The sequence below is a fragment of the Anolis sagrei genome, chromosome 3 (genome assembly GCF_037176765.1).
Source record: "Anolis sagrei isolate rAnoSag1 chromosome 3, rAnoSag1.mat, whole genome shotgun sequence".
Lineage (NCBI taxonomy): Eukaryota > Metazoa > Chordata > Lepidosauria > Squamata > Dactyloidae > Anolis > Anolis sagrei.
This window is the reverse complement of record NC_090023.1, coordinates 221,099,836-221,126,510: the sequence shown is the minus strand read 5'-3', so window position 1 is coordinate 221,126,510 and position 26,675 is coordinate 221,099,836. Positions and strand designations below refer to the sequence as shown.

The window sequence follows — 26,675 nt, the reverse complement described above, 5'->3', positions numbered from 1 at the left end:
AACAATTCAAGAAAATCACTTCTAGTTGTTGAAAAGCCAGTGTGTCTATCCATTCTGGCAAATCACCCTCGATTACAGAAAGAGATGCTAAACAAACCGTAGACGGATGCATTGTTACTAGTGTTACTAGTGATGCGAGCAGTCCTAATAGGACTCTGGCTATATCGCTTTCATTGAGCAAGATAATTAATCTTGACTTTTGGGGAGCGAACCAGGGTGAAGAACTGTTTAATAAAAAAGCTATATATGGCACCAAAACACTGCTCATCTTCAACAAGCTAGGATTCCTTGGAATGTTGATTTGCTTGTGATGTTCAAATGTGTCCATTCAGATTAATTTGACAAGTAATGTCAGTCTTCATTATCCTTATAAAAAAAGCATTAGATTCAAATGGCAAGCTGTACTTCCATTTTTTAAATTTCATGTTTGATAATAAATCTACATTTTTCCCTCTTCAGTTTACGTTTATTCCAGAAATTCGACACCTTCCGAATTCTGGTTTGTGGTGGGGATGGAAGTGTTGGATGGGTACTCTCTGAAATTGACAGCCTCAGTCTCCATAAACAGGTATTTCCAAGTTCCATATTTTTCTGTATATGGAATTTATTTGTAACAATAAAAAGCAAAATAGATTCTTATTAAATATAATTTTGCATATAAAAATAAAATAAATATCTGTGTCTGAAAGTATAGTAAAGTTTAAATGGTAAGGCAGGGTTTCTTCTCGCCTTGGACTGCGAGAAGATCCAACCAGTCCATCCTCCAGGAAATAAAGCCTGACTGCTCACTGGAGGGAAAGATACTAGAGACAAAGTTGAAGTACTTTGGCCACATCATGAGGAGACAGGAAAGCCTAGAGAAGACAATTATGCTGGGGAAAGTGGAAGGCAAAAGGAAGAGGGGCCGACCAAGGGCAAGATGGATGGATGGCATCCTTGAAGTGACTGGACTGACCTTGAGGGAGCTGGGGGTGGTAACGGCCGACAGGGAGCTCTGGCGTGGGCTGGTCCATGAGGTCACGAAGAGTCGGAGACGACTGAACGAATGAACAACAACAACAGGGTTTCTTAGGTTAGTATTTCTCATTTACGAAAAACTGGCAGATATCAAGGCAGATAATCCACAATATCTGCTTTGGACTGGATTATCTGAGTCCACACTGCCATATAATCCAGGTCAGTGTGGATTTTATACAGCTGTGTGGAAGGGGGCCTTGTTGAAATGAATGTGTTCTTCAAAATGACAATAGCGCCACTTAGTGATAAACTGAAAAACTGAACTCTGACCAGCAGTTAAACACCAGGCCACTAACGACAGTGGTTTTCTGTCGTTAAAACAAGGCTATGATACTTTGAGAATACTTCTAATTCTCTTGAGTGTTATTCAATAAGCATCAAAATAAGCAGAGCAAAATTACAAATGGATTTGTAAATGTGTGAGAGAATGACAAATAAATTCTCAAATAGGGACACAGGAAAGGGTACACAGAGTATATATTCTTTTTGAAATTTCTGGTTGTTAAAAGACAAAAAGAAAATGTTGAAAAAGGAAAAATTTGAATGATAGCTCTTTCTTTTAATACTCTGCTTTATCACCTTGATTTTCCTTAACTTTCTTACATTGACAAAGCAAGAATCTGGGTTAATGTGGAGAAGGATTTCTTTTTAATTGTTCCTACTTTTTATTTTACCTTTCCTGTGTATAGTGTCAGCTGGGAGTATTGCCTCTAGGCACAGGCAATGATCTTGCTCGTGTTCTAGGCTGGGGATCTGCTTGCGATGATGACACCCAACTCCCACAGATACTGGAAAAGCTGGAAAGGGCCAGTACCAAAATGCTTGACAGGTAAGGGCTACTTCATGATATCAGTCTGAATCTAAAGGTCTGCTTAATAATAATAATAATAATAATAATAATAATAATAATAATAATAATATATTTCTAGACTGCCCTCTCTCCCTGAAGGGACTCGGGGTGATTTACACACAAAAAAGGCAAACATTCAAAAGGCAGTCTTCAGGGAAGATTCATTCTTACTGCTATGGGTGAAACATTTAGATCCTGCCTTACATTTTTGGATGCTATATGAGTAAAATCTGTGGCATAATGTAAAATAAACCACATGTAGTTCACATTGGATCAGCTCACACATTGCCTTGCCAGGGAAAAGAAAATATGCCATGCAGTTGAATAGTAAAGAACAAGTAGTTTATTCTTCTTAAATCAGAACAACATATGTGCAATATGATCAGTTGCACCAACTCACTAAATGTCCTTTCAGGGAGATTTTAAATGGTATTTCTTTGTCCATATGAAATACCTTCTTTGCAGCAGCCAAGAAGCAAGTCAGTCCGTCTCTCCCCTTCTATCTTCCAACTGTCTGAACACCAGCCTGCTTGAGCCTGAACAAAATTGCAACAGTATCTAAAAGTTCTAGCCACAGCTATCACCCCATGTGTTCCCCGACCAATCGGCTTCATGCACTTTATTTTGCAGTTCACACACACTCACTGCTTGCTTACATGCTCTAACAAAATCAACATAAACAGATTAAAATAAAGCCGTACAAATAATTTAAATAAATTGAACACACATTAGACAAGTTGACAAGTTAAAAACAAACTAAAAAGACTGAAAGGATTTAGAACCACTTAAACATTTTGGAGTAAATTACTTAGGCTTCAATGGCTATATTGAATAGGCATGTTTTTTCTTGTCACTTTAATGAAGCGAGCATTAGTCCTGACAAGCTACCAAGGGGAACACCTTCCGCAGTCAGGAGGCCACAGCTGAGAACACTTTTAACTTCAATTTCCCTCATTGATAGGTCAAATCAGGCTTCCCCTAAGCTCTGTGTATAGCACTCTTGTTGGAGCCATATGTTACATTAATATCTCTTGTTTTATAGATGGAGCATTATGGTGTATGAAACCAAACTCCCTCGTCAAGCATCAGCTTCTATAGGCACTGAAGATTTCAATGAAGATTCTGAGGTAAACAGTTTAAAAATGTGGGATAAGGTTGGGGAAGGGTTCAAAATTAGAAATGTCCAGTGTCACCAAATTAAAACAGGAAAGTGATATATGGACAAGATCTCCTAAACTACGGAAGAACAAGAGCTTTAGAGCATAGGTGGGCAACTGTGTAGAGGTTGAAGACAATTTTTCCACTCTGTGCCCAGAGTGATGCAGTAGCATTTCCAGATGCCTTTTTGGGTAACTTGGATTTGGATGGCTAGGTGGCTTTCGAGGATTGGGGAAAGCAAACAGCTGTGTTTTGGCACCGTTTTGGGACAAAAAATACTGCCTGAAAATCAGCATGATTAAAAAATAATTCTGAGAACTTGAGGGAGGGGGAGACTTCTGCGAGGCTTCATGGGTCTGGGGTGGACTCAGGTGTGCTGCATCTTACCCACCCCTGCTCTAGAGCACTGCTTCTTCAACTATGAGTCCAGACCCCAAATGAGATCACCTTAGCTCATCATTGGAGTCCCCAGAAAATTGGAAACAGTAGGAGTTTTCTGAAGGTCATCTAGTTGCTGTTTTGGACATTTGCGTGAACCTGTTGTGCAGTGTATACAGCGGTTTCTGCAGGAGACACTAGCTGTATCTTATAAAAAGGAAAACCAGAGTGTTTATCAAGCCTTGCAAATACTGATTTGTTATCACTCAGTGTTTGATTTTTATACCTGTTTCATATATTATATACCTGGGATCAGGTAAACATTTCTCATGCCTAAAGGGGTCTTGAATGGAAAATAATAATAATAATAATAATAATAATAATAATAATAATCTTTATTTATACCCCACCACCATCTCCCCAAAGGAGACTCAGGGCGGCTCACATGAGGCCAAGCCCAAAATTACAAGATAAAATACAGATACAGCAAAATAAAATACAAAGAAACAAAATACCATCAAAATAAATACATAACAATTTAAGTTTAAGATGTCCTCCTCTAGAGGAATGCATGGCTACTATGCTCAAATTTATCTTTAAGAGCAGAGATTCCTCCTGTGTTTCACATTAGGATAGGGAATAATGGGCCCTTGGATGTTGGACTCATCCCCAGATGGCAATTCCAGTGATCGATTAAAAGTATTATAGTCCAACTACTTTTTTGTGATCAGTTCAATTGTTTGTTGCAGCTGTGCAGCAAATACCAAGTCACTTTACCATGATGCACTTTGAATGCTCACTGCGGAGTCAGTTGTAATAATATGTGTATTGTTATCTGAAACAAAGAAACAAATAAGCCATGTGCTGAGTGCTCGTATACTGTAATACAATTATCTACATCTGAATGTTACAAGGTGCAGCAGATTCTCTTCTATGAAGACTCTGTGGCTGCTCATTTATCCAAAATCTTGACATCTGACCAACATTCAGTGGTCATCTCTTCAGCCAAGTAAGTATCTGAGAAAGGAGATCAATTACCCAGCCTGGATACATTGTGTGTGTTAGGCAAACAAAAGACTCTTACTTATTTTGCTTTATTTAGGGTGCTTTGTGAGACTGTGAAGGATTTTGTGGCTCGAGTAGGGAAAGCCTATGAGAGAGCACCAGAAAGTTCTGAAGAATCAGAAGTAATGGCAACAAAGGTATTAAGAAAAGAGCAGATTCAGATCTCTCTGTCTCTCTCTCATGCATGTCTGCACACATACTTGTCATGCAGTTATTGTCAGCCTCTGTGCTTTCTACTTTTAGTGCTCTGTTTTGAAAGAGAAGCTGGACTCCCTTTTGAAGACACTGAATGAAGAATCTCAAGCTTCATCATCTTTGCCAAACCCGCCTCCTACTATTGCAGAAGAAATAGAGGATGGTGATGGTTCTGGCAACGCATGTGATTCTTCGAGTGACCGCTCTGTAGGGTCCTCATGTCCTACTCGCCCTCAGATATTTCGACCACGTGAGCAATTAATGTTGAGAGCCAACAGTTTGAAAAAAGCCATTCGTCAGATTATAGAGCATGCAGAAAAAGGTAAATCCTGGGAAATCCTGAATGGACAGACTCTGCCTGAAAGGGAATGAAATAGGAAGAAAATAGGGGATTGAAATGTTACATTTTAAAAATACTCTGAAATTTTTACATTCATTGAGTTGTTTCAGATAGATTATCTCAGATAATATCTGACGAGATGCAGTAACCACATTGAAATAGGGAGTCCTTAAAAATAAAATCAGATAACATTACAGCCCTTTTGAAAATTATATTGCAGCAGACTAAAATAGCTCCTTGTTTGGAAATCATAATATATACATCAGTTTGCTAAAACCAATCTTATGGGGATTAAAAAGAGTCTTTATGGTTCATGTAAAGACCTAGAATGTTGGGGAGTGATACATCTCAGCTGAAACTAATTTCCCCAAAAGCGGATTATAGGTGGCGGTTTGGATGTTTTGAGTTCTTTGGTATGTATATCATTTAGATCCGTTCTCTTATAAATATTTAAGTTCCAAATAAGTCCTTTCTATTTTTAGATGTATCTAAGTTTAGCTACTTGTTAAATATTATATCTAGCTCACATGACTTTTTATTGCCATTGATAATCCTGTTGTTTGTTTAGTAGTCTTTGTTAGGTTCCAATCCATAGCATCCTTTGTTTGGTTACCTATTACAGGTGATTCTTCTTTCAAATACAGACAAACCTTTTGTAAATGTTAGCTCTCGTGAGAAAGATACTTTAGAAAAGCAAACTGTTTTTATAGGGTTTTTTTTAAGGGCGGTGTTTTTCCACATGAACGAATGTAACTAAAACAGTTTTAACATTCATTAAATTAATTTTCAAACAAGAATACACGTATAAATGGGTTCCAATTACAGGATAGGAGATTCTACCTGAACTTCAGGAAGAATTTCCTGACCATTAAGAACTGTTCAGTAGTGGAATTTTCTGTGTTGGAGTGTGGTGGAAGCTCCCTCTTTGGAGGCTTTTATGGTTGTGATTTTCTTGCATGGCAGGGGGTTAGACTTGAACAGCTCTTATGGTCAGGAAGTTCTTCCTTATGTTCAGGTGTAATCTCCTTGCTTGTAATTTGAACCCATTAGTAAATTGTAAACAGAGTGTTAATTATTAAAATGTGATATATACATGTTAACTGATTTGAGTTGGTTTTTAAATCAGACTTTAGCAATGTGAAGTGAGCAATGTGTTTTTCCATTTAAAGAATCTGGGAAGACCATTTGATTAACTTCTATAACAAAAATATAATTCTGTAGTTGCTTGTCAGTTATTATTTTCTCTCAGTGCAAGTATAAGTCTCATAGGATCAATGTTTTACTGTTTAGCTGTAGATGAGCAGAATGCTCAAACACAAGAACAGGAAAGCTTTCTCTTGTGCCTCTCCAACACTGAAGAAGGAAAAGATCTAAGGAATGAAAATAAAATTACCTTACAGTCTTCACATGCTGGCAATTACGGGTTTCCAAAAGGAAGAAGCCATCGGAAAGGTAAAATCATCTTAACCTAGATGTTTTAGGTCATTTTAGGAGGTGTCCTTACCTTTTTTGAGCCTACTTCAGTGGCTATGTCTATGGCATGGAAGCTGAGAAGTTACATTCTTTCCGTCACTAGTTGAGTCATTAACATTTTAGGTTATAGAATCTGAGATATGAAATATTCTACAAAAGCAACTAGCTTTCTTCCACTGTGTGCCAATGATTTTAGTAGTGAAATGAAAGCCTTTTAACCGCAGAAATCGGAAACAAAACGTAATTGTAGATTAGTCACTTTCAAAAGCTGCTGCCATTTGTATCAGAACAAAAGGCTTTATTTAGTTTTTGATAGACACCTCTCCTGTTTCCACATGCTTAGTGTGGGTTGTGAGTAGTAAGTGTGCTTTCTAGAACATTTCTTATTGGGGAAAAAACAGAAGAACTGTTGCTGTAGCAGCAAGAACTTGGGATACAGGGGAACAGTAGCTGCTGCCAAATATTTGTTAAGGGATTTAAGTATTATGTGTATTTTGAGTTACTGGTTCTTTATTGTTGTCATTAGTAGGGCACTTCTGTGTTCCAGGCCAAAATATAGAAGCACAATTCTGCACAATTGATGATCAAGGAATTTAAGAATTGCTCTGGAATTATTTGTAACTAGCAGGATGTTTCCCACAGTATGATATTTGTAACATATTTTGCTAACACATAATATCTGTGATTCGTGTTATATTTTGTAGTGATCAAGCCTCCTTGTGAAAGATTAATAAATAAAGGAAGTTTGCCAGTGGGAAGCTCTGCCTCTCTTCCTCCCCAGACAGGAAACCGGGATAATCTACCAATGCTAAATGCAAAGATCATCTATCCCAGTGAGTATTCTATTCTACTCATTTGACTGAACTAGATTAATATAGTGAACGGCCTTCTACATAGGAAATGAATCCATTCACAGACAGCACTCCTTGAAAGGGAAAAGTCATAAATTCTGGGTATTTGAAAACAAATTATGATCACTGACAGGTTCCTTCAAAGGTAACTTTTGGGGAAGATATAACAATACTTCAGGTATTATTACTTCTTTCTGCCCACTTAGAAATATTAAAATAGATGAATATAAATGCATTGCATCTGTTGTCAAGGAAAGGGTAAGTAAAACAAAAGAGATGTCCCAGGAGTTTAGCAGTGTCAGAATCAAGGATGAAGTCAGTTTGTACCTGGTTCTGTTGGTTTCTCATACATGTTAGGTTCCACTTACATTTGTTAGTGTATGATCACATTGTGTTTATATAGAGATTATTGATATAACTTCCATGCTTTAAATAATTGTCCTCATTATTTATGTAGCTCAGCTCGTGTTCAAAACTAATTTGGTTTAACTTTTTCTCCAGTCAATTAGTCTTCCTGACAATTATTAAATCATGTGGAAGGAGCATTTGAAAAACAAGAATTTTTGATACCATATTGTACCATTTTGATATCAAATATTCATTTTCATGTAATACTGAAACCTAATTTCCTACTGATTTGCTTTTAAATTGCACAAAAGAACAACTGCTTACATCTTTTATTTGTACACATATCCAAATTGGTTCTGGGGCTGCCCTAGCCTTCATACTATTAAGAGACTATGTGGGTCTCAGCATTAGCGGAAACACCCTGGACATTTTTCTTCCATCTTTCTAATGAAGCTGAATAGAGAGTTAAATGAGAATTGGCTTTAAACTTGCATGCTTTTTTTTTTTTTAAAGAGAGATAGACATGAACCACTGTAGGAAGGATGCTACTGAAATCTGCTGAAATGAAGAAAAAAAACCCAATTCCTTGGAAATTTACTTACCCATATGGGAAAAAATGAATTCATTGGTATCACAGCAGGAAAAATATACTAAACACCTTCCCTCCCCCAAATCTGACCCTGGTAATTATCAGATCTCTGCACAAAATGTATGTTCAGTGTAAAGGCATGTGTAACATCATGTGTACTTTGGTCCTAAATATTGCAGAGAATTCCGTTTTCCCAAATACACAGCATTATCCATGACCTGTGAACAGAAGGAATTGGGAAACTTTTTACGCGTTTGAATCTGCATATGTGTAGGATTTAAGTACTAAGGTTAGAATTTTTCATAACCTTAGCTTTTCTGAAGTTCTGTTTTCCCCTCATTGTTCAGCATCAGTGAACATGTTACATGCTCCAGAAGTGATATCCTGTTGGTTTTGGAGGTAAAATAGATACTGTTTTGCCATTTGGTAATATACCCTGTCCTGCCCCACTTTATGAACCCCATACTATTTCCTGTAACCTTTGTATTTTGTTGACAGATATCCGTGCTGGAGCATCCGGCTCTCTACCTGGAGGCTCTGTTATCAGCCGTTTGTTGATCAATGCAGACCCATTTAACTCTGAGCCAGAAAATCTGTGAGTATCTCAGTTAGAAAGAGAAGGATCTCGCTATTAGTAACTGTCCTTTTTAAAAGCAAGCAAAATATTTCTCTTGAAGTGTAAGGAAGGTCAGGAAAAAAGATATTTTTTCCCAGTGACAACTGCTCACCAGTTAAGATTAGTGAGGAAGCCGAAGTGGTAAATTAGCTAGAAAGCTTTAGCTTTTATTTCCAAGAAAGCAAACGAGAGAGAATTTAAAAGAATCAGAAATAAAATAATAGAAGGAGACATGGGAGGTGGGGTCATCTTTATGGGATCATATCATTATTGTTTCCCATATAGAAAAGTAATTTGAGGGTTTAAAAAAATCTTACTAATCACTACTAAGAATCACTAATCCCTGGGCGATTTAATTTTTTTGAGTTTTCTTCATATTTCACCCAGTTAGGTGTACTTTTGATAGCTGAGCTATTTTATTTCTTCAGCATAGTTCTTTAGAAGTGGTAACACAATAATCCAAGGAATTACAAGAGGATCACAGCATCCATCCAACCCTGAGTATCCATCCATCCCAAATCCATTCTTGAGTATAGATTTGTGGCTAATTTTTTGGTATTTTTCTGAGATAGCCATACATTGGGCAGTCAGCAAATTCAGACATTGTCCTGTGCCTTTTTAAACTTTATACTAGCTGCCAGCCTTTATCATTTTAGTTCAGCATCTACTCTTGTTGATGCCTTTCCTATCTTTTTTAAATTTGTTTCTCTTTTAATTGTTTTCTTGACTTTTAAACTGCTTCCCTTATATAAAAAAATAGGCATGATCCTACATCATATCACCACATCCTTAATTTCTAGTACATTAGGAAAATCCTGTGTGAATGTATAGGAAAGGTGCATCAGATAGTTCTATAGATAGCTTTAGAAGGCATGGTGTGGGGGATAGTGAAATATTCCACCGCATTAAAACACTGGGTTTTTTTTTTTTACTATTTTACAGTGATTGTTATGTAGAAAAATGTGTGATGAATAATTATTTTGGAATTGGACTGGATGCAAAGATCTCTTTGGACTTCAACAACAAGCGTGATGAGCACCCAGAAAAGTGCAGGTACATTACCAATTTGAAAACGCTGTTTTAGAGTGTTTAAACATCCATGACTTCTTGTGCTGCACATAAATAAACCGCTATCAATCTACTAAAAATATAATATCTTATTAAAAGTATCATCATTTTGGTCAATAATAACAAAGAACAATAAGCATAGTGATAACTTAATGTATTTAATAGTTCTTGCTTTAGGACAGTGGTTCTTAACCTTTTTAATGCTGTGACCCCTTAATACAGTTCCTCATGTTGTGGTGACCCCCAACCATAACATTATTTTCATTGCTACTTCATAACTGCAGTTTTGCTACTGTTACAAATCGTAATGTAGATATCTGATATGCAGGATGTATTTTCATTAACTGGACCAAATTTAGCACAAATACTCAACACACCCAAATTTGAATACTGGTGGGGTTGGGGGTCCAGTCCCTCCAGCCTCAGGCACTCTTCCTCGCCTATGTATGTGCACCACACTGCCATGTTCTCCCCTTTTCGTTGGAGTCTCAGAAACAGCCCTCTGGCTGAGAGGCTGGCAGTCACAACAGGAGGAGGTCTTTTGGTGGGAGGATTTGCTATCTGTTTCAAAAAAGAAGAAAAGCACAGGCAGAGCAATCTTCAGCCTTCTCTGCCAAACGGCTTCCTAAGACCATTAGAAATATGTGTTTTCTGTGATCTTTGGTGACCCCTCTGAAACCCCCCTCATGACACCCCCAGGGCTCCCGACCCCCAGGTTGAGAAACGCTGCTTTAGGAGATAGCGCAATGTAATTTAATAGCTGGATTAAATTAGAAAAAAAAATCTGCATTTCATAATCCGATCCATTGGATAACTTGAGCTTCATTTTCCCCTTATCAGAAGTCGTACAAAAAACATGATGTGGTATGGAGTGCTTGGGACAAAGGAGCTGCTTCACAGAACCTACAAAAACTTAGAACAGAAAGTTTTGCTAGAGGTAATGTATCCTAGGATGTCTCCTAACTTGTTTCATCACTTTTCCTCCCGTATGCGCCACCCTGGTTGGTAAAAACTCAGAACAGCTTTGGATGTAGCGTTTCTTCTATCATATCTGCAGTCAGAAAGTGAATAAAGTAAAATCAGCTATTTCATTTGGACATGTTTATGAAATGTAAAGTCATCTGTATATTTTGCAGTGTGATGGGCGTCCAATTCCTTTGCCCAGTCTTCAAGGAATTGCTGTTCTCAACATCCCTAGCTATGCTGGAGGCACCAACTTTTGGGGAGGCACTAAAGAAGACGATGTAAGTAATTCTCAAATTTACCAATTGAGGATGACTGTAGATTGATTTCTCCCACCTTTTCCTAAATGGAAAGAATAGAAAAGGAAAAAAGTGATGCTTTTCAATTCAAATCTCACACTGTTCATAATCTTAACAAGTATATTAAATATTGTGATGGTTCTTGTGCTTGGGTTGTCTTTTGCTAAAGCCACAAAGTTGCCTTGAGAATAAAAAGAATCCAATAAACACCTACTGCTGCAGTTGATTTTATGACTACATTGACAGTTGCTAAGAGAAATTAAATCAAGATGTCTGTATTAAAAATGAAACATATCTCTATCTAGCAGATAGAGAGTGCATGTCCTCTATCTGCCAGATATATCTTCCCTGCCTCTAACATCTTTTTATCTTTATCTGAATTTGGATATTACTAGAGTATAAGAGTGTGACTCAGCATTGTCCATCTGTTTGGATTACCACTCTGACCTAAGTTGTTACCGATGGGAGTTGTATTTTTCTAAGGGTGTTGATGGGGGTGCCCATTGTGGGTAAATATCAGAGTTAGAACAGATGAATCATAAAGTGATTGCGGAGAAGAGAGGACATACTCAGAGGATCATGTTAGTATGCCGACTGAGTAATCTGGGTCCTCTATTATTAATATGCCTGTTTGAGTCATTGTCATTCCTGCAGTAACTAGGAAAGACAGAGTTGGGACCTTCCTCCCTCATCTTGGTGGTGTTCTAAGAACAAGAGGGACACTCTTGTCTGTCCAGGGTTGTGGTCATTCTGTGTCTCATCCAGAAGACATTTGTGTTTAGCAGAATTTGATATCTACTGTCATCACTACGCGGAGTTTGAATTGGAGAAACAGATGGCTTGGCATTGTCAGTTGTAGATGCAGGCAGTTAATGCTGTTTCCCTGTTAAAAGTGTATGGCTTCCTGGTTGTAGGTAGGAACGTGAAAGGCAGTATTCATAGCACTGAATCATGAAAGCAACTTCAGCAGACATGTTGGTATGACTGAAAGCGTATTTAGGTTTTGGAAGGATGTATTTGAGAGATATGTTTGCTGTTGAGTTGCTTTTGCATTCCATTTTTCTTCTCTCTTCCTCTGACCATGCTCTCTGATGTAGATACTGGAAGTTTCAGTTGTTGGAAAAAGTAGCATATTTAATCCTCAGTGTAAGGAGCTTCACTGTAATTAAGTCTCCAACAGTTTTTGCTCTGCTTTGTATCCCTCAATGAACAATCTGTTAGCAACGAGTGACAGACTGTAAAGCTCATTAGTCCACAGTAGAGACTATAAAGCCCAATAATTTGCAGTTCCGATTTTGAGGCTGCAAAGAACATACTGGCCAGGATTTACATGACACAGCAACACAAAAATGTTTAACTATATACACACACATTGAGTAGCAAAGGGGAAACATCTTCCCATTAACATATTGCTCAGCTACCAACGCTTTTTCATTTGAAGGGGGGAAGATCTAGTTTAATTACTGATAAAGACATCTATTTTAACTAAAGTCAAAAGTAAATTAGTTTTTTGTTTCCTTAGACATTTACAGCCCCTTCCTTTGATGACAAGATCCTGGAAGTTGTGGCAGTATTTGGCAGTATGCAAATGGCTGTCTCGCGTGTGATCAATCTTCAGCATCACCGGATTGCCCAGGTATTACATGTTTTAAAACGTTCTCTGCCAGATTACTGTCTACATAACATTTCAGGCATGATTTTGGCTTTCTATGAAAGAATCGAAGAGGTATCAACTGTTGCATAAAGCTTATCTGTGAACAGTTGACAGAAGGTACTCAGCATTAATCACTGCTGGTTTCTAAATATTGCTCTTGTCTGGGTAGAAAATGGAAATTCAGACATTATTTTGTAGTAGTAGTCTCATTTCTGACTTGTGCTAAGGAAATGTGTCGAGAAAGCCATTGGCTGTGGTGCGGTACAGGGAAATGTCAGGGATAGTGTGTGTAAAACATACCCTGTTTTATTATTTAGGATGCATTTAACATGTGAATTTCCTGTAGTGTCGGACAGTGAAGATTGCAATTCTGGGAGATGAAGGAGTTCCTGTGCAAGTTGATGGAGAAGCTTGGATCCAACCCCCAGGATATATTTGGATTGTTCATAAAAACAGGGCACAAACACTAACCAGAGATAGGGTAAGAGGAGTCCTTTTGTGCATTGTGTGTGGAGACAATTTCATGGGATTGTGGGCCATTTTAGCCTCCTGCAATGCATTGTGGGTTGGCACATTCTCCCTAGCACTGTTGTTTTCAAAAACTATTTTTGCCACCATAACCAAATTTAACAATTCTTTGAAAATAATGAATTAGGAGAATTCTGTTCCCCATGTTCCTCTACATCCTAACCTTGTGGTTTACATTTTCCCAAAAAAAATCCCTTGAATTTTGGTAGCAATGGCAGACCTTTTTGCGTGTTGTTTATTGCCTGCCTTGAATGATTATATGAAATTATACATTTTAATTGGCTTGTAATAAAAGGATATTTTAATTATCAGCAACTGTTTTGTGAAGGGCTGTTGTTAAAAATGTTTTGCCACTGTCAGCCACCCTATCCCATGTGCATAGATATATAATCAAGATAACACCTTCTGTATTTATTGAGGTAAGCTTTATTATTCAAAAACTTATACCACAATATATTGATTTCAGACATCTCCTTGTAGCATTATATACTGGAGAGTTCTCTTTAACAGAAGTAATGTGTTGAATGTATGGACATTCAGAAAGCACATAATATATACAGACAGTTCCCAAGTTACAACAAGATAGGTTCTGTAGATTTGTTCTTAAGTTGAATTTGTATGTAAGTCAGAACAGGTACATTTTTAAGTAACTCCAGCCTATATATATATATATATATATATATATATATATATAATTTAATTTTGGATAGCATAGGGATGAGTTTGCTGTCTGTGCCCCTGTTCAGAAGACTTCACCTCATTTTCTGTCCCTGTGATAATTGGATTTTGAAAAACTTAATTTATTGTGGAAAAAAGGATTGCCAATTAAGCTTTGGTTGAGACACTTTTTTTCCCCTTGATAAAGCTTTCAAGATTGAATTTCCCTTCCTGGGGGTAGATTTCTCTTACTTCCTGTTGTCTCACACCCATTCTTAACAAAGAGTAGTTTTTAAAGTCGGATTTGGTAACTCGAGGACCCCCTGAATATGATTCTTCTGGATGGTTATTAATGTCATGGTACAGTACAATGAAACACTTTTCCATTGTTGGGTTTTTCAGGCATTTGAGAATACCCTAAAATCCTGGGAAGACAAACAGAAGTGTGAGCTAGCTCGGCCTTCTTCTTTCTCATTGCATCCAGAGATTATATCTGAAGAAGAGTCCATTCACATCAATCAGTTTTGCCAAGCAGCAGGAGCTTTGATTCACAGGTGAGACTGGTTTCCTCCTTTCCCGGGTTCACACAGAGAAGGTGGTGGGATGGCAACCAGAAGATTTCTCCTGTTGTGTTTTCTCACCCCCTTCTACAGCATACGGGAAATTGCCCAATCATTTCAAGACATGGAACAAGAACTTGCTCATGCGGTCAATGCTAGTTCCAAATCAATGGACAAAGTATATGCTAAATCCAAATCTACAGAGGTATTATATTAGCTTATCTGTCTTAGTTTCCCCCCAAATGATTGGCTTCTCAGATTGTCCTGTGTTGGGTTAGATTGATTGGCATTTCCTGTTCTTTATGTGTATGACCTTTCCACAGGGCCTGAATTGCAACCTTGTTGTAGAGATGGTAAATAATGTGAAGGCTCTGCACAATGAGACTGAACTGCTCTTGGCTGGAAAGATGGCCCTGGTAAGGCATTTTGCAGACCTTTATTATCCTCTTCCTGCAGGTTCATATCTGAATACTTTATATTTGCCATTATTTTTACTGTTGTGATTTTGTCATTCAGTGTTTTGAGTTTGTATTTCTGCAATTTGCCAGCCTTAGTCCCTTCGGGGAGATGGGGTGGAATATAAATAAAGTTATTTATTATTTTATTTATTTAAACTCATTATTAGAATATGCATTGTTTTATCTTCCATGGTACAGGACAGGTAGCGCTAGTGCTTATCAAAATGATAAGTGACAGTATATTCTCGAATAATCAGTTCTTTTGTCATAAGAAATAGCAGTGATTTGGAATAGTGGTTTGCTTGAATTTAGTAGAATATTTTGGTAGGATATTTGGTAGCTTGTCCTTCTTAGTTTCCTGCCAAATTATTGGCTTCTCAGATTGCCCTGCATAAAATGTATTTATTTTTATTTATGCCCTAACTTTTTACTGGAGCAAGGCCCAAAGGGGCTAACAATATTTGGCAGTTCAGACTGTCAATGAAGCAATAAAAATCCAAAGTAGATACAACTACTAGGCTATACTAGTGGGGGTAAGACAGATAATATATCTTAGTAGCAAGTGCTATCTTATGATCAAGCTATTCAAACACTAAACCAACATCTCATCTAAAATACACTGATCAATTAGTCACATGATTGAGACACATGGTTGAGTTACTGCCTGCTCATTATAATTGCTGGGTGTTTCAGGAACCCTGCTGCTGTTGTCCATTCTATCTGGTACAAAAATGAGAAGACCGTTTTATGCCTCGTTTGTTGAGAGAGTGTTTGTTGTTTGTCTTTAGCTATCACACATTGTTCTTGTGATACGCTTCCAGGAATTCTACACAATTGAAAGACAAACACAAACATTGCCAGTGGCAAAATCCAGGAAGGAAACAACTGACAGTGCCTGGGGACAATTTTTCTGGCATGCAGTCGCCCAATCCTTTGTAAACACAGGATGTGTTTATAATTTGGCAGCAGTTTTAGAAGGAGATGGGTCAATAAAGGCACCATTGCAGTACAGTTTTGTGTCATGTTAGTTTGTGTTGTAAATAGAGCATGACTTTTTCCAAGATGTCTTCTTTTTTTGACTATCTATACGGCTTTAAATGTTGTTACTTGAAAACAAACCATGTACCTAAATTAAAAATTTTATAACTATTTAGAGATATTTCAAAACAAACAAGTTTCAGAGAAGTGAATCTTTGAGAAAGGAATGTTTAATATTAATTTTTAAAATAGTGTCTGAAGAAGTTTATTTAAAGATTAGAAACATTAGCTGATTACACAGCCCAACAAAAATTTGTTTTTAGGCCCGTTCCTGGGGTTATTTGGGGCACTGATTCAGAAAATTGCATTGAATAGACCACATCAGCTCTAGTTCTTAGGAGCTTTCGGTGGCCCAATAAGTTAAACCCTTGTGCCAGCAGGACCAATGACCGACAGATAAGGTTCAAATCTGTGGAGAGCGGGTTGTGCTCCTGTCCGTCAGCTCCAGCTCCCCATGCGGGGACATGAGAGAAGCCTCCCACAAAAATGGTAAAACATCAAACATCCGGGCATTCCCTGGGCAACATCCTTGCATACGGCCAATTCTCTCACATCAGAAGCAACTTACAGTTTCTCAAGTTTCTCCGACATGAAAAAAGTTCTTAAATATGGTTGTCATGGTTTTCTATGAGTGAGCAGATGAAGACTGGTATATGACATATGTTCTGTATCTCATAAATTAGAACTGATGGGAAAAACAGGTGCTATTTGTGGAATCAGTAGGTCAAATATGCCCAAAAGGCACAAAACAAGTATACATTCAACTTTGAGGGTCTTCAATGTTTCGTAATGTTTTTATTTCTGATGCAGCAATTGGATCCTCCACAAAAGGAGCAGCTCCTGGCAGCCTTGAATGAAATGGACTTGCATATGAGGAAGCTAGCAGACATTCCTTGGCTGTGGCAACTCATGGAGCCCAGTGATGAAGAGGTAACTTAAGAGTAAGAAATGAGATCCAAAGCTCCTGAGGCTTTGGATCTCATTCTGCCACTGGGCTCAAACTTTCAAAGGTTCCTAAACTAGTATGAAGAACATCAGTGCAGCCAGATTAAATTAACCTAAATCAGTTAATGAGGTGGCATCGTTTTATTTGTCTTCAATACTCGTTATGCAGAATCACATCATGTGAAAAATAATAATTATGGTATATGTGCAAATACTTATATTGTGGTCTCCATGATTTCTTTTCTGTATAGAACCAAATGCTGGAATATTCTAAACGCAGCCGGAGTGGCAAATTTCGCCTGGTGACAAAGTTTAAAAAGGATAAAAACAACAAGAATAAGGAGACACGGAGCAGCTTGGGATTGCCGGGTACCGCCTCTCTGTGTATTTCCTCTTTGCCGTTCTTCATAAACATATCCGTATATGCATATGGACATCTATACACAAAAATACCTCAGCTTTTCCTTTCTGAATATCCCGCCCTTCCCCTCTCTCTCTTGCCTGTATTTACCCCTTAAGTTTGTGTTAACAAGTTTCTTACATTTTCATAGCAATATTTCTCTCATACCTGAAAGTATTTGTGGGATTCTTTGTTGGATATATGCAACACTACTCACTACATCTGAAATGCAGAAGCTGAAACCAATCTCCAGCTGACTTCCACTGGTGTTTTAAGATATAGGCCAAAGGAATTTGCTTAAGGGGTTACAAATTTTTACAGATCAAAAGGACTGCTGAGCCCAAGTCTGCAGAACTCCAGAATTCCCACTGCTAATAATCTCATGATTTGATTAATGATTTCTTTCATTGATTTAGTCCCAGGCTTTAATCAAGTCTTATGTCTAATTGTCTGGGGGTTCTGCATTATCACTAATGCACCCTGAACTATAATCTTTATTGGTTCATATGATATTGAAAATGACCCCTTGGAATCATAATTTCAAATGGTATCAAGACACTTTCTTTCCACTTGATTGATTGATTGCCTTATATGCTTTCTTACACATATATTCTTTGTCCTGTGGAGCCAGTGGTATCATCTAGTTTCTTACTGATTTTGTGGCATATATCATTCCTCATCTCTCTCCACCTTTTTCCCTTTCTCATCTGTGTGGTAGGATTATGTTGTCCTTGCTTCTTATTTGGAGGCTTAATGGCTGTTCTGAATTTATTTACCTTGAAAGAAATTTTAAAAATGACAGTTAGCAACAATATACTCAATAGTTGAATGTGTACAAATAAATGTGCTGATCCAGAAAAAGGCAGCACGAATTTGATCACATTATCCATAGTCTTGATATGCAGATGTGAAGAGTCTATGCAATCTTTGATTTCCTCCACAGGCTCTATCTAGTGATGAATATATTATTTGCCCATGAATATAGCCTCTTATCTCCATTTCCAAAGGAAATGTGGAAATTCTAGTTGGCCATAGTTTACTATGATTGCCCATTTAGAACAATCCAGGATTTTAAAATGTTTCTGAAGTTGGTTTAAGATCCCGATTTCTTTTAAATCTGATAACTGTTGTTTCTCAGTTCAAAAAAGAAAAGAAAATTAATTTGAGGCTTCAAAATTTCACACAGAAACAGGGCAAAGAGAGAAGAGGAAGTTGCTACAAATTTAATAAAACAGCTCACTTATGTCTTAGTTTAGTAAACCAAGATAGTTTCCATATGCAGCAGTGTGTCCCAGGATGACTAGAGTAGAGGGAAATCAATGATGGTAATAGTAATGACTTTACAATAGTCCCATCTGCTTGGATCCTTCAGGCACAGTAAGACAGTATCAGAGAGCTTTGTCCACTCTAGAAGTTAACACATTTATTTAAATTTGGATTCTTCCTGACTCGAGATCTGTCCAGGATCAGGTGTCAAACAGGCAATTGTCTTTGTGGGTTTAAGTTAGGGAGACAACCCTCACTGTGGTGAGACCAGAAATAAGCAACACCAGAGAGTGGCCAAGAGTTAATTTCAGTAATCAGTAACTGATGGTTCAATGGAAAAAGCAAGGAAATGAGGTGATCCCCACAAAGTAAAACTAGTTGGACAGGTTAAAGATTCTGGCCTCAAAGCTTATCATTACAAAGCCATCGAAGCCAGAAAGGTCTTTCGAGCCATCTCACTAAGTGCTTAGAGATTTGTGTTGCTGTTTTGTTATTGCCACTGAGAATGCATTGAGAAAGTTCATCTGATGAAGTAGACTTAAGTCTATTAAAGCTGATGCTACCAGCATCTTACTTTTTGTTTCAAAAGTGCTTCATTGTCCCTTTTGCATATTGAGAGAGTACTTGGTCTGCAAGGCTTACAGCTTCAAATGCAGCCCTAATGGTAGTTGAAATAAGGTTCTGGCTTCTGCAAATCTGTTATCCGTGTTCCCAGTATCTTAGGGACGAGACAGAATCCAGACCAGGTCTACCGTTAAATCCCCAGGGTGATTTGCAGTGGACTAGCAGAGGTTTCTAACATTTAGTGTCTTTTAAAAAATAACCACAAGTATATTTCCTCTTCATAAATTAGATTAAAAGGCTTAAGTAAAAATAGTAATAATTTGTGTGTGAGCTCCAGTTCTGATAACAAAAACAAACTTCTGGACTGAGCATATTATCCAAAGGTATTTTGCATGGTAAATTTGATGTTCTCCTTTCAGAGCTGCTAACTTGAACCAAGCTACAGTTGGCAAACACTAGGATTCTAGTTTAATACAGATTTGATTCCATGGGGCTAAGGTGCATTCATCTCGGCTTTACAACTGGGCAATATTTTATCTTTTAGTCATTGGGTTTTGCGTGTTCTAGAAGAGAAGGAAAAGATGAGGTTCTTCTCTCACTATACATAAAGGTGCCTACACATGTGTTTGAACAAGTCGCCAAACACATATTTTAAAGCAACATTTTCCACTGATTGACCAGGTTCATCTTATGGCAAATAAGAATTCATTATTTTTCAGATAAAGCCAAGCTACATCTAGCCTCCATTTAAGACCAACCCTCCTCTTCTTACCTTGCTCTCTTTGTCCTCAATATAGAATTGTTGAGCCTTTTCCTCTTTCTATCTTCTGTGGGTGATATTACTGTTTACCTTTCTCCTTTTGTGCAATGTTGGCATTTGGTGGTATTCCCCTCTTCTTTGCTGGCTTTTCCTCTCTGGGCTGTGGGTACTCAACACACTCCTGCTTTTCCATCTCTGACAGTTCACCTCTGGGGAACGGAGGAGGTTGCTGCCTGGCTTGAGCACCTCAGTCTTTGTGAATATAAGGATATCTTCATCCGGCATGACGTCCGGGGCTCTGAGCTCCTGCATCTTGAACGGAGAGACCTCAAGGTATTTCCATGAGCAACTTATCAAATGCAACTTGCATGCATTTGCATGACCATTTCTGCTGACTGTGCTTGGAGCTGGTCTGCACACTCTCCGTTCTAGGTGGCTTTAGACCAGACATGGGCAAACTTCGGCCCTCCGGGTATTTTGGACTTCAGCTCCCCAAATTCCTAAGAGCCGGTAGTCCAAAATGCCAGGAGGGCTGAAGTTTGCCCATGCCTGCTTTAGACAGAGTGACAGATATATTTAACGCCTGTGGTTTGACAGAGTTGGGTCAGAGAAAAGGTGGTTGGTTCTGAACTCAAACCCAGCAAAATTTAAAATCCAAGTCTCCTGAAGTTGTAGATCAGGCACAGAGTTCACTACTGTATTCCATAATGTAAGTTCTTAATGTTGTTACTTGAAAGATGTAAGTGTCCCAATGTTGTTGTTTGTTTGTTTGTTTTTTTGCATCTTTTTCATAAAGTATTGTTAAAGAATTTGAGTGTTAACTATATTTCAAATAATGCAGATAACCAAGGAAATGCATGAGACAGCAGCCAGTGCAACTTGCCAGCCAGTTTAATCCTTGCTGCAAGTAGAGATTAGTAAACCTCTGCAACCAGTGGATCCAGGCAGTAGCCCAGCATGTTTATATGAGTATTGCTTCATGCTGTCAGTGGCCTGTGTGGCTCCATGAGTAATGCACCCCTTTTCAAGCTTTGCAAATCCTTTCTGCTATATGACAAACTAATGGCAACCACAAATTTTTGAAAAAGCCACAGGCATAAATTTTAGAAATCAAAACTATATTGAACTAAACATATTACGCTAAGCTTTCTCTAACATTTGGGAGATGCTGTTTCTGCATAAAATATTATCTAAGCAGATCTCTCTTAAGTTCAATCTTGTAACCTTAAGATTAAAAAGTGTTTTTGCAAATTCTCCTACTGTATGTTCTTTAGTTCACTTGTAACTGGAGAATTTGTTTATTTATTTATTTTGTGTCACATAATTTATCATTTTTTTCTCTTCTGGAAGTGCCGGTTGTCTCTGAAAATCTTTGCAAATATTCTTGGCTTCTAATAGAACTTGAGTGTCAAAATTTTCTCATTTGCATTGATACCATATTACTGTTTCAAGCTTATTCCACAATGCTTTATTACGTTGTCAGGTTCTGTGGCCCTATTCTTGATTTTTGAGACACTAAATCTAACAGTGAGGGTACAGTTTAAAGACATAGCCATGGTAGTCTGGAGCATCAGTATGCAAAGAGATCTTGTAGTACCTTTGACACTAATTGAACACATAAACTTGTAGCATAAGTTTTTGTAGTATTGGCCTGCTTCTCTCAGACATCTGAGAAAATATACTGTATATACTCAAGTATAAGCTGAGTTTTCCAGCCTGTTTTTTAGACTGAAAAAGCCCCCCTCAGTTATACTCAAGTCAAGGTTATATATTATATTACTGTGTTATTACTATTATTTTAATTACATTTATTATTTTACTCTATTTATTTATTGTTATTATTACATGTACATTATTTTCCTCTATTATTATTACACTTATTGTTTTACTTTATTATTAATATTATTATTGCATTTATTATTTTACTCTATTATTATTGGAAGGTTACATATGCACATTTAAATTGAAAAAGGTTAGAATAATTATTTAATCAGAGTTGGATAGTCTTATTTTAAATTACATTTTTATGTAAATATCCAAAAACATTTAACCTACTGATATCTCAATTAATGTAATTTTATTGGTATCTATTTTTATTTTGAAATTGACCTGTAGCTGCTACATTTCCCACCCTCAGCTTATACTGGAGTCAATAAGTTTTCCCAGTTTTTTGTGGTAAAATTAGGTGCACTGGCTTATATTTGGGTCGGCTTATAAGTACAATTCGGCTTAAGGTACAATTTTCAGTTTGTCTCCAAAGTGTTACAAGATCCCTTTGCATCCTAAAACTATCAATTATGTTGTTTTTCTCAAGTTTCATTTTGGGAGGAATTCATCAGGTTAACATTGTCCAGATGTGTCTGTGGCCTGAGGGTTTTATTTCCTTACCTCTCTTTTTTCAGGACCTAGGAGTGACCAAAGTGGGCCACATGAAGAGAATATTGCATGGGATCAAGGAACTGAGCAAGAATATTCCTGCCAACGAGGCTTAGCGTCTGTTTTCAGAGCTTGCATTTACCATTCCTCCTGATATCTGCATTTTGACACATACACAGCAGACTTGATCAGAATTGTCTCTATGGATCGGCCAAACACTGCCACCTGTGTTAAGAGCTCAAATCCAGCTTTTCATGGTGCTACCTTTCTGATGTGGGATACAGTTCTATTCAGTCACACAGCACCTTGTAATCGATGCCAGTGTTAACTTTGTCTTAGCCAACTGCCTTTAACTCAGGCCCGAAGCCACTTGCTAGATTCTAAACACCTTTCTGCCAGCCCTAGGAAACGATCCCGTGAACAACATTTTTTTGTGTGTGTGTAGAGTTAGTCACAGAAGCCAATATGCTAACTTTCCTTATGACTGGGGATCTTGATATGTTTTAAGAACTATGAAAGCTCCTGTTCCTCCTTTGTACATCATCATAAAAATTAACTACTGCCAAGAAGGCAGTGAGTTTATAATCCAACTACTTGGGACAGCCAAATGAAGTAATTTAAGTATACATAATGCCAGTCCATTACTATTGATGCTTTGGGATAAGTTCAGAGTTAATTTAAATTAGAAGGATTCCTCTTTCAATGAGTTCCCTTTTTCTGAAACAGAGAAACAAATTTAACATTGATCTGTATGTGCAGATTCTTTTTTTCTTTCTAGGAACACAAGTTGTTCTTAACACTAACAGTTTGATTATCTTGTAATCCTTGTAGGTGTTAATGGAATGGGATTTCACATTGTTCTGGCTCAAAACATCAAGTGCCTAGAAATACTGAAAATCCAGAAGTGAATCTGAGGGGGCAGAATGTGTTGTTGACTCTGCTCCACAGTGAATAACCTAAAAACACACACGTAATGCACTATTTGGGCACTTTTGGAGATAGCAAGGGAGCCTTCTGTGCATAGTTGTTGGGCAAGATGTAACATTTCTTCCTTTTCATTAATGTTTCCTGAGCCTTACAAACCTAGAACATTGCTTCAGACATACATAATATTTCTCTGTTTTAGGAGAAATCCCTGGCAAACCTTTACTAATGTAATTTCACTGAATTATTCAGAAGTTCTGCTGAGACATCACTTCAGAATGTTATCTGCTCTTGTTTCTTCCTGTCACTTATTTTGCAGGAGAGGATGACATGGTCTTATTTAGGGAAAACTAGAATCGAACTTCTAATAGAATTCACAGGAGAGATCTTAAACCTGAGTCCCATGTTTTTCTAATTCTGTCCCATTATCACTGTTTGCCAATATAATTTTGCCTTACTGGTAATAGAGTATTTGTGCATGTTTGGAGGAATGTGAGTTGCAAGGCACAGGTATTCACCAGAAAAACCACTGTCCTGAATGCTTTCATTTTCTGTGATGCTTAAAAGTCTGTGCCGCATTTTGCAGTATGCCACCCACCATCAAATGTAAAAATAATTTCTGACACTCTGTGATTGGTGAAAATCGTACAGCAGCCTCTTCCAATTTCTAGTGAACACCTCAGGGAGCTGAACCGCCACGTTAAAAAAAGACACAGCAAAAACCCCACGATTTTCTATCCCTTTCACTGTGGAAGAACTGTAGTGCTTGTTTTTCTGCTTCTAGAATTTTCATGTGGAATTAAGGATGCTTTCTTTTTTTAGCTTGTTTCATCTTGCTGTAAGAAGAGCGGCTTTGTTTTATTCCATTGACTCAACTTAATAGGATGCCTGTTCTGTTCTACATTCGAGTGATATCAGCTTTTGATAAAACTATTTACAGGGAGTTTGCTTGTTAACAGTTCTCTCAAGGAATGTTTTTGCACTGACGCCAGTCCCAACATATTCCAATATATTCCTTTGTAAGAATCACTCAATACGTTGAGATTTGAGAATCAAGAGTTTTCCACCTTTTCCGTTGACTTAGGAAATGGGATTTGTCTGTTGAGTGCTTTTACATTTGCATTTATGTTTAGAGGGGTAGGATGGAGCAATTATAGGCCAAAGTCCTTCTGGATGCATTTATTGCTACCAGAAGTAAGATGGCTTCTGTGTGCAGAAGCAGGGGATCTTATAAAGAAATGCCCAAGTACCACAAGCATGTACGTCTGCTGTCTACCTAGGAACCGTTTACTATAAGATATATTTGCTGGCTAAATAAAATTAAGAAACAGACAGAAGAAAAAGCTTGTGAGGAATACCATGGCAAGCTAGACATTTCAACATTGAATTTCAACTAGGTTATTTTAACTTTATAAAACATGACACTTGAAGCATAAGGTATTTCAGCTGCATATTTGTTGGCCCATTTTATACTGTTTAATTAATTTGAGTTGGAAACGAGATGCATTCCATTTTGAAGAAAATGCCATTTTTTATATTTTGCAGCTATTTTTCTTGGCCTGTCACTGGAATATTACCTGTTAGTGTTTTGTAATGGGTCCATTAAATTTCAGTTTGGTATGTTGAATAGTATTAAAAGAAGTGCCAGTCCTGACCATCTTTAAGAAGAAGGAGGTGTGGGATCAGAGCCAACATTATGCTAGCCAATTTCTGGTCACGCACTTGTGCCACTCCAAATAATGTTGGTAGCTATTGGGGGAATTTCCCCCTCCTATTTCATTGACAGGAGTCCTCCAAGTAGAAGTTTCTGGTTGGAAGTAACCCATGGTTTTCTAACCAAAGTTGCTTTTCAGGTTGCAGAATATCCATCTTTAATTCACTGCAGCTGCTAGATGTATACATGAATAAGCAGTGCAATCCTATATATGTTTATTCCAGAAATACGTTCCATGGATGGTTTGTCCTCAAGTACTTATGCATAGGACTTCAGCCAGTTATTTAATGTTTAATTCTAGTGGATATATTCACAATTTCAATCTCTGGACACTTGAAAAGTACAAATTCCACTAGGATGTGCGTGATAGGAACTGTAAGGAGGCACTTGGTGCCAGTATCTGCTGAGAAGCTCTGACCACCTAGATCATTTTAAAATTATTTTTTAGTATTATTTAAAGATGAATATAGTTTGAGTGGTAAATTAAAGACTGTTTACACAAAACTCTATGTATCTTAACAGATGTTTGTGATGTAAAGAAAAGGAAGAAAACTGTTTTTATAAGTCATTTGATGTCAGTTGTTCACTGCGGACTGTTCTTCAGGGGTGTTGTAACCATTACGGTAATCTGTCAAAAACATAGGGAAACATTTCAATCTGTACAGTCTTGGGAAGAAGGTTTTGTGCCTTAAATGTAGAACATGCTATTTATTATTTTAATTTATACCGTGATTGCCATGGAAACGCCTCTTGTATGTACATATTTTGCAGCTATTCGTTGTAAATATATTGTTCCTGTATATATATAAAAAACTGTTTCTGAATTTCCTGTAAATTGTTATACTCATTCTGAAGGAGTAATATTGAATATCCTCATCTTCAAATCTTGAGTCTGGTTGGTGCCAAATGTTGCCCAAAGAAGTTGACCTTAAAGCAAAGAGGTTGTGTTCAGTAGTACAGCTATAACTTCCATCTGGCTCTGCTGCACAATATGTTAATAGCTCTAGGAAATAACAGTTTTGCAAGAGATGAATTAATTGGATAGTTTTAGTCCTATTTAGGCCAAATATTCCATTTCCCCAAATGTCATATTGTCTTTTCAACACACCAAACAAACATTGGTAGTAAAGGATACATAGGATACATAGAAGTCCCTGGCGTCATTCTTCACCTAAAATTAAGCAATGATAAGAACAGAAGAGCCATATTCTCATTAGTATACACGTTACTCTATTTACACATTGATGTATGTTATTTTCCTGTCTATTGTGTTGAAGACTTAATGAGAGAAACATAATGAAAACGAAGCTAAATAAAATACCAGGAATTGTGTAGAGGGGTATAGAACTATCAGCGGTTACTAGTTATGACTGTATTGCAACTTTCAAAGTAGGCTTTTAGATGGTGAGACCACAGTTTCCCTTAGGGTAAGTCCAAATTCTTGGCTTCCCATAGCATCTGATTAGCAATGGTGCAAACCAAATGCCGACCTATATATATCTTCGGTGTCATCTTGTCCATGATGGATCTTATTGGGGAACTTAAATGTCTTCTTTCTCAAACAGTATTTTCAGTGACTCTCATGCCAACTCTTCGTAGTCAGGTTTCCTTCTAGTGCTGT

General features: G+C 37.5%; 1 protein-coding gene across 4 annotated transcripts in view; it reads left to right on the top strand.

The window, feature by feature from the left end:
• The window catches only part of DGKD (diacylglycerol kinase delta), an 80,477-nt gene extending 54,599 nt beyond the window's left edge, over window positions 1-25,878 (top strand). For all 4 annotated transcript variants that reach the window (XM_060768123.2, XM_060768124.2, XM_067465894.1 and 1 more), the window contains 21 exons: window positions 460-568; window positions 1,707-1,846; window positions 2,910-2,994; window positions 4,318-4,412; window positions 4,506-4,605; window positions 4,712-4,985; window positions 6,294-6,455; window positions 7,181-7,309; window positions 8,763-8,859; window positions 9,823-9,933; window positions 10,789-10,885; window positions 11,085-11,192; window positions 12,733-12,846; window positions 13,211-13,345; window positions 14,452-14,603; window positions 14,703-14,814; window positions 14,933-15,025; window positions 16,916-17,035; window positions 17,302-17,419; window positions 20,243-20,373; window positions 22,443-25,878. In XM_060768123.2, coding sequence (XP_060624106.2) covers window positions 460-568; window positions 1,707-1,846; window positions 2,910-2,994; window positions 4,318-4,412; window positions 4,506-4,605; window positions 4,712-4,985; window positions 6,294-6,455; window positions 7,181-7,309; window positions 8,763-8,859; window positions 9,823-9,933; window positions 10,789-10,885; window positions 11,085-11,192; window positions 12,733-12,846; window positions 13,211-13,345; window positions 14,452-14,603; window positions 14,703-14,814; window positions 14,933-15,025; window positions 16,916-17,035; window positions 17,302-17,419; window positions 20,243-20,373; window positions 22,443-22,532 — 2,572 coding nt within the window. In that variant the 3' untranslated portion in view covers window positions 22,533-25,878. The remainder of the gene's footprint in view (window positions 1-459; window positions 569-1,706; window positions 1,847-2,909; window positions 2,995-4,317; window positions 4,413-4,505; window positions 4,606-4,711; window positions 4,986-6,293; window positions 6,456-7,180; window positions 7,310-8,762; window positions 8,860-9,822; window positions 9,934-10,788; window positions 10,886-11,084; window positions 11,193-12,732; window positions 12,847-13,210; window positions 13,346-14,451; window positions 14,604-14,702; window positions 14,815-14,932; window positions 15,026-16,915; window positions 17,036-17,301; window positions 17,420-20,242; window positions 20,374-22,442) is intronic.
• The last annotated feature ends 797 nt before the right edge of the window (window positions 25,879-26,675 follow it).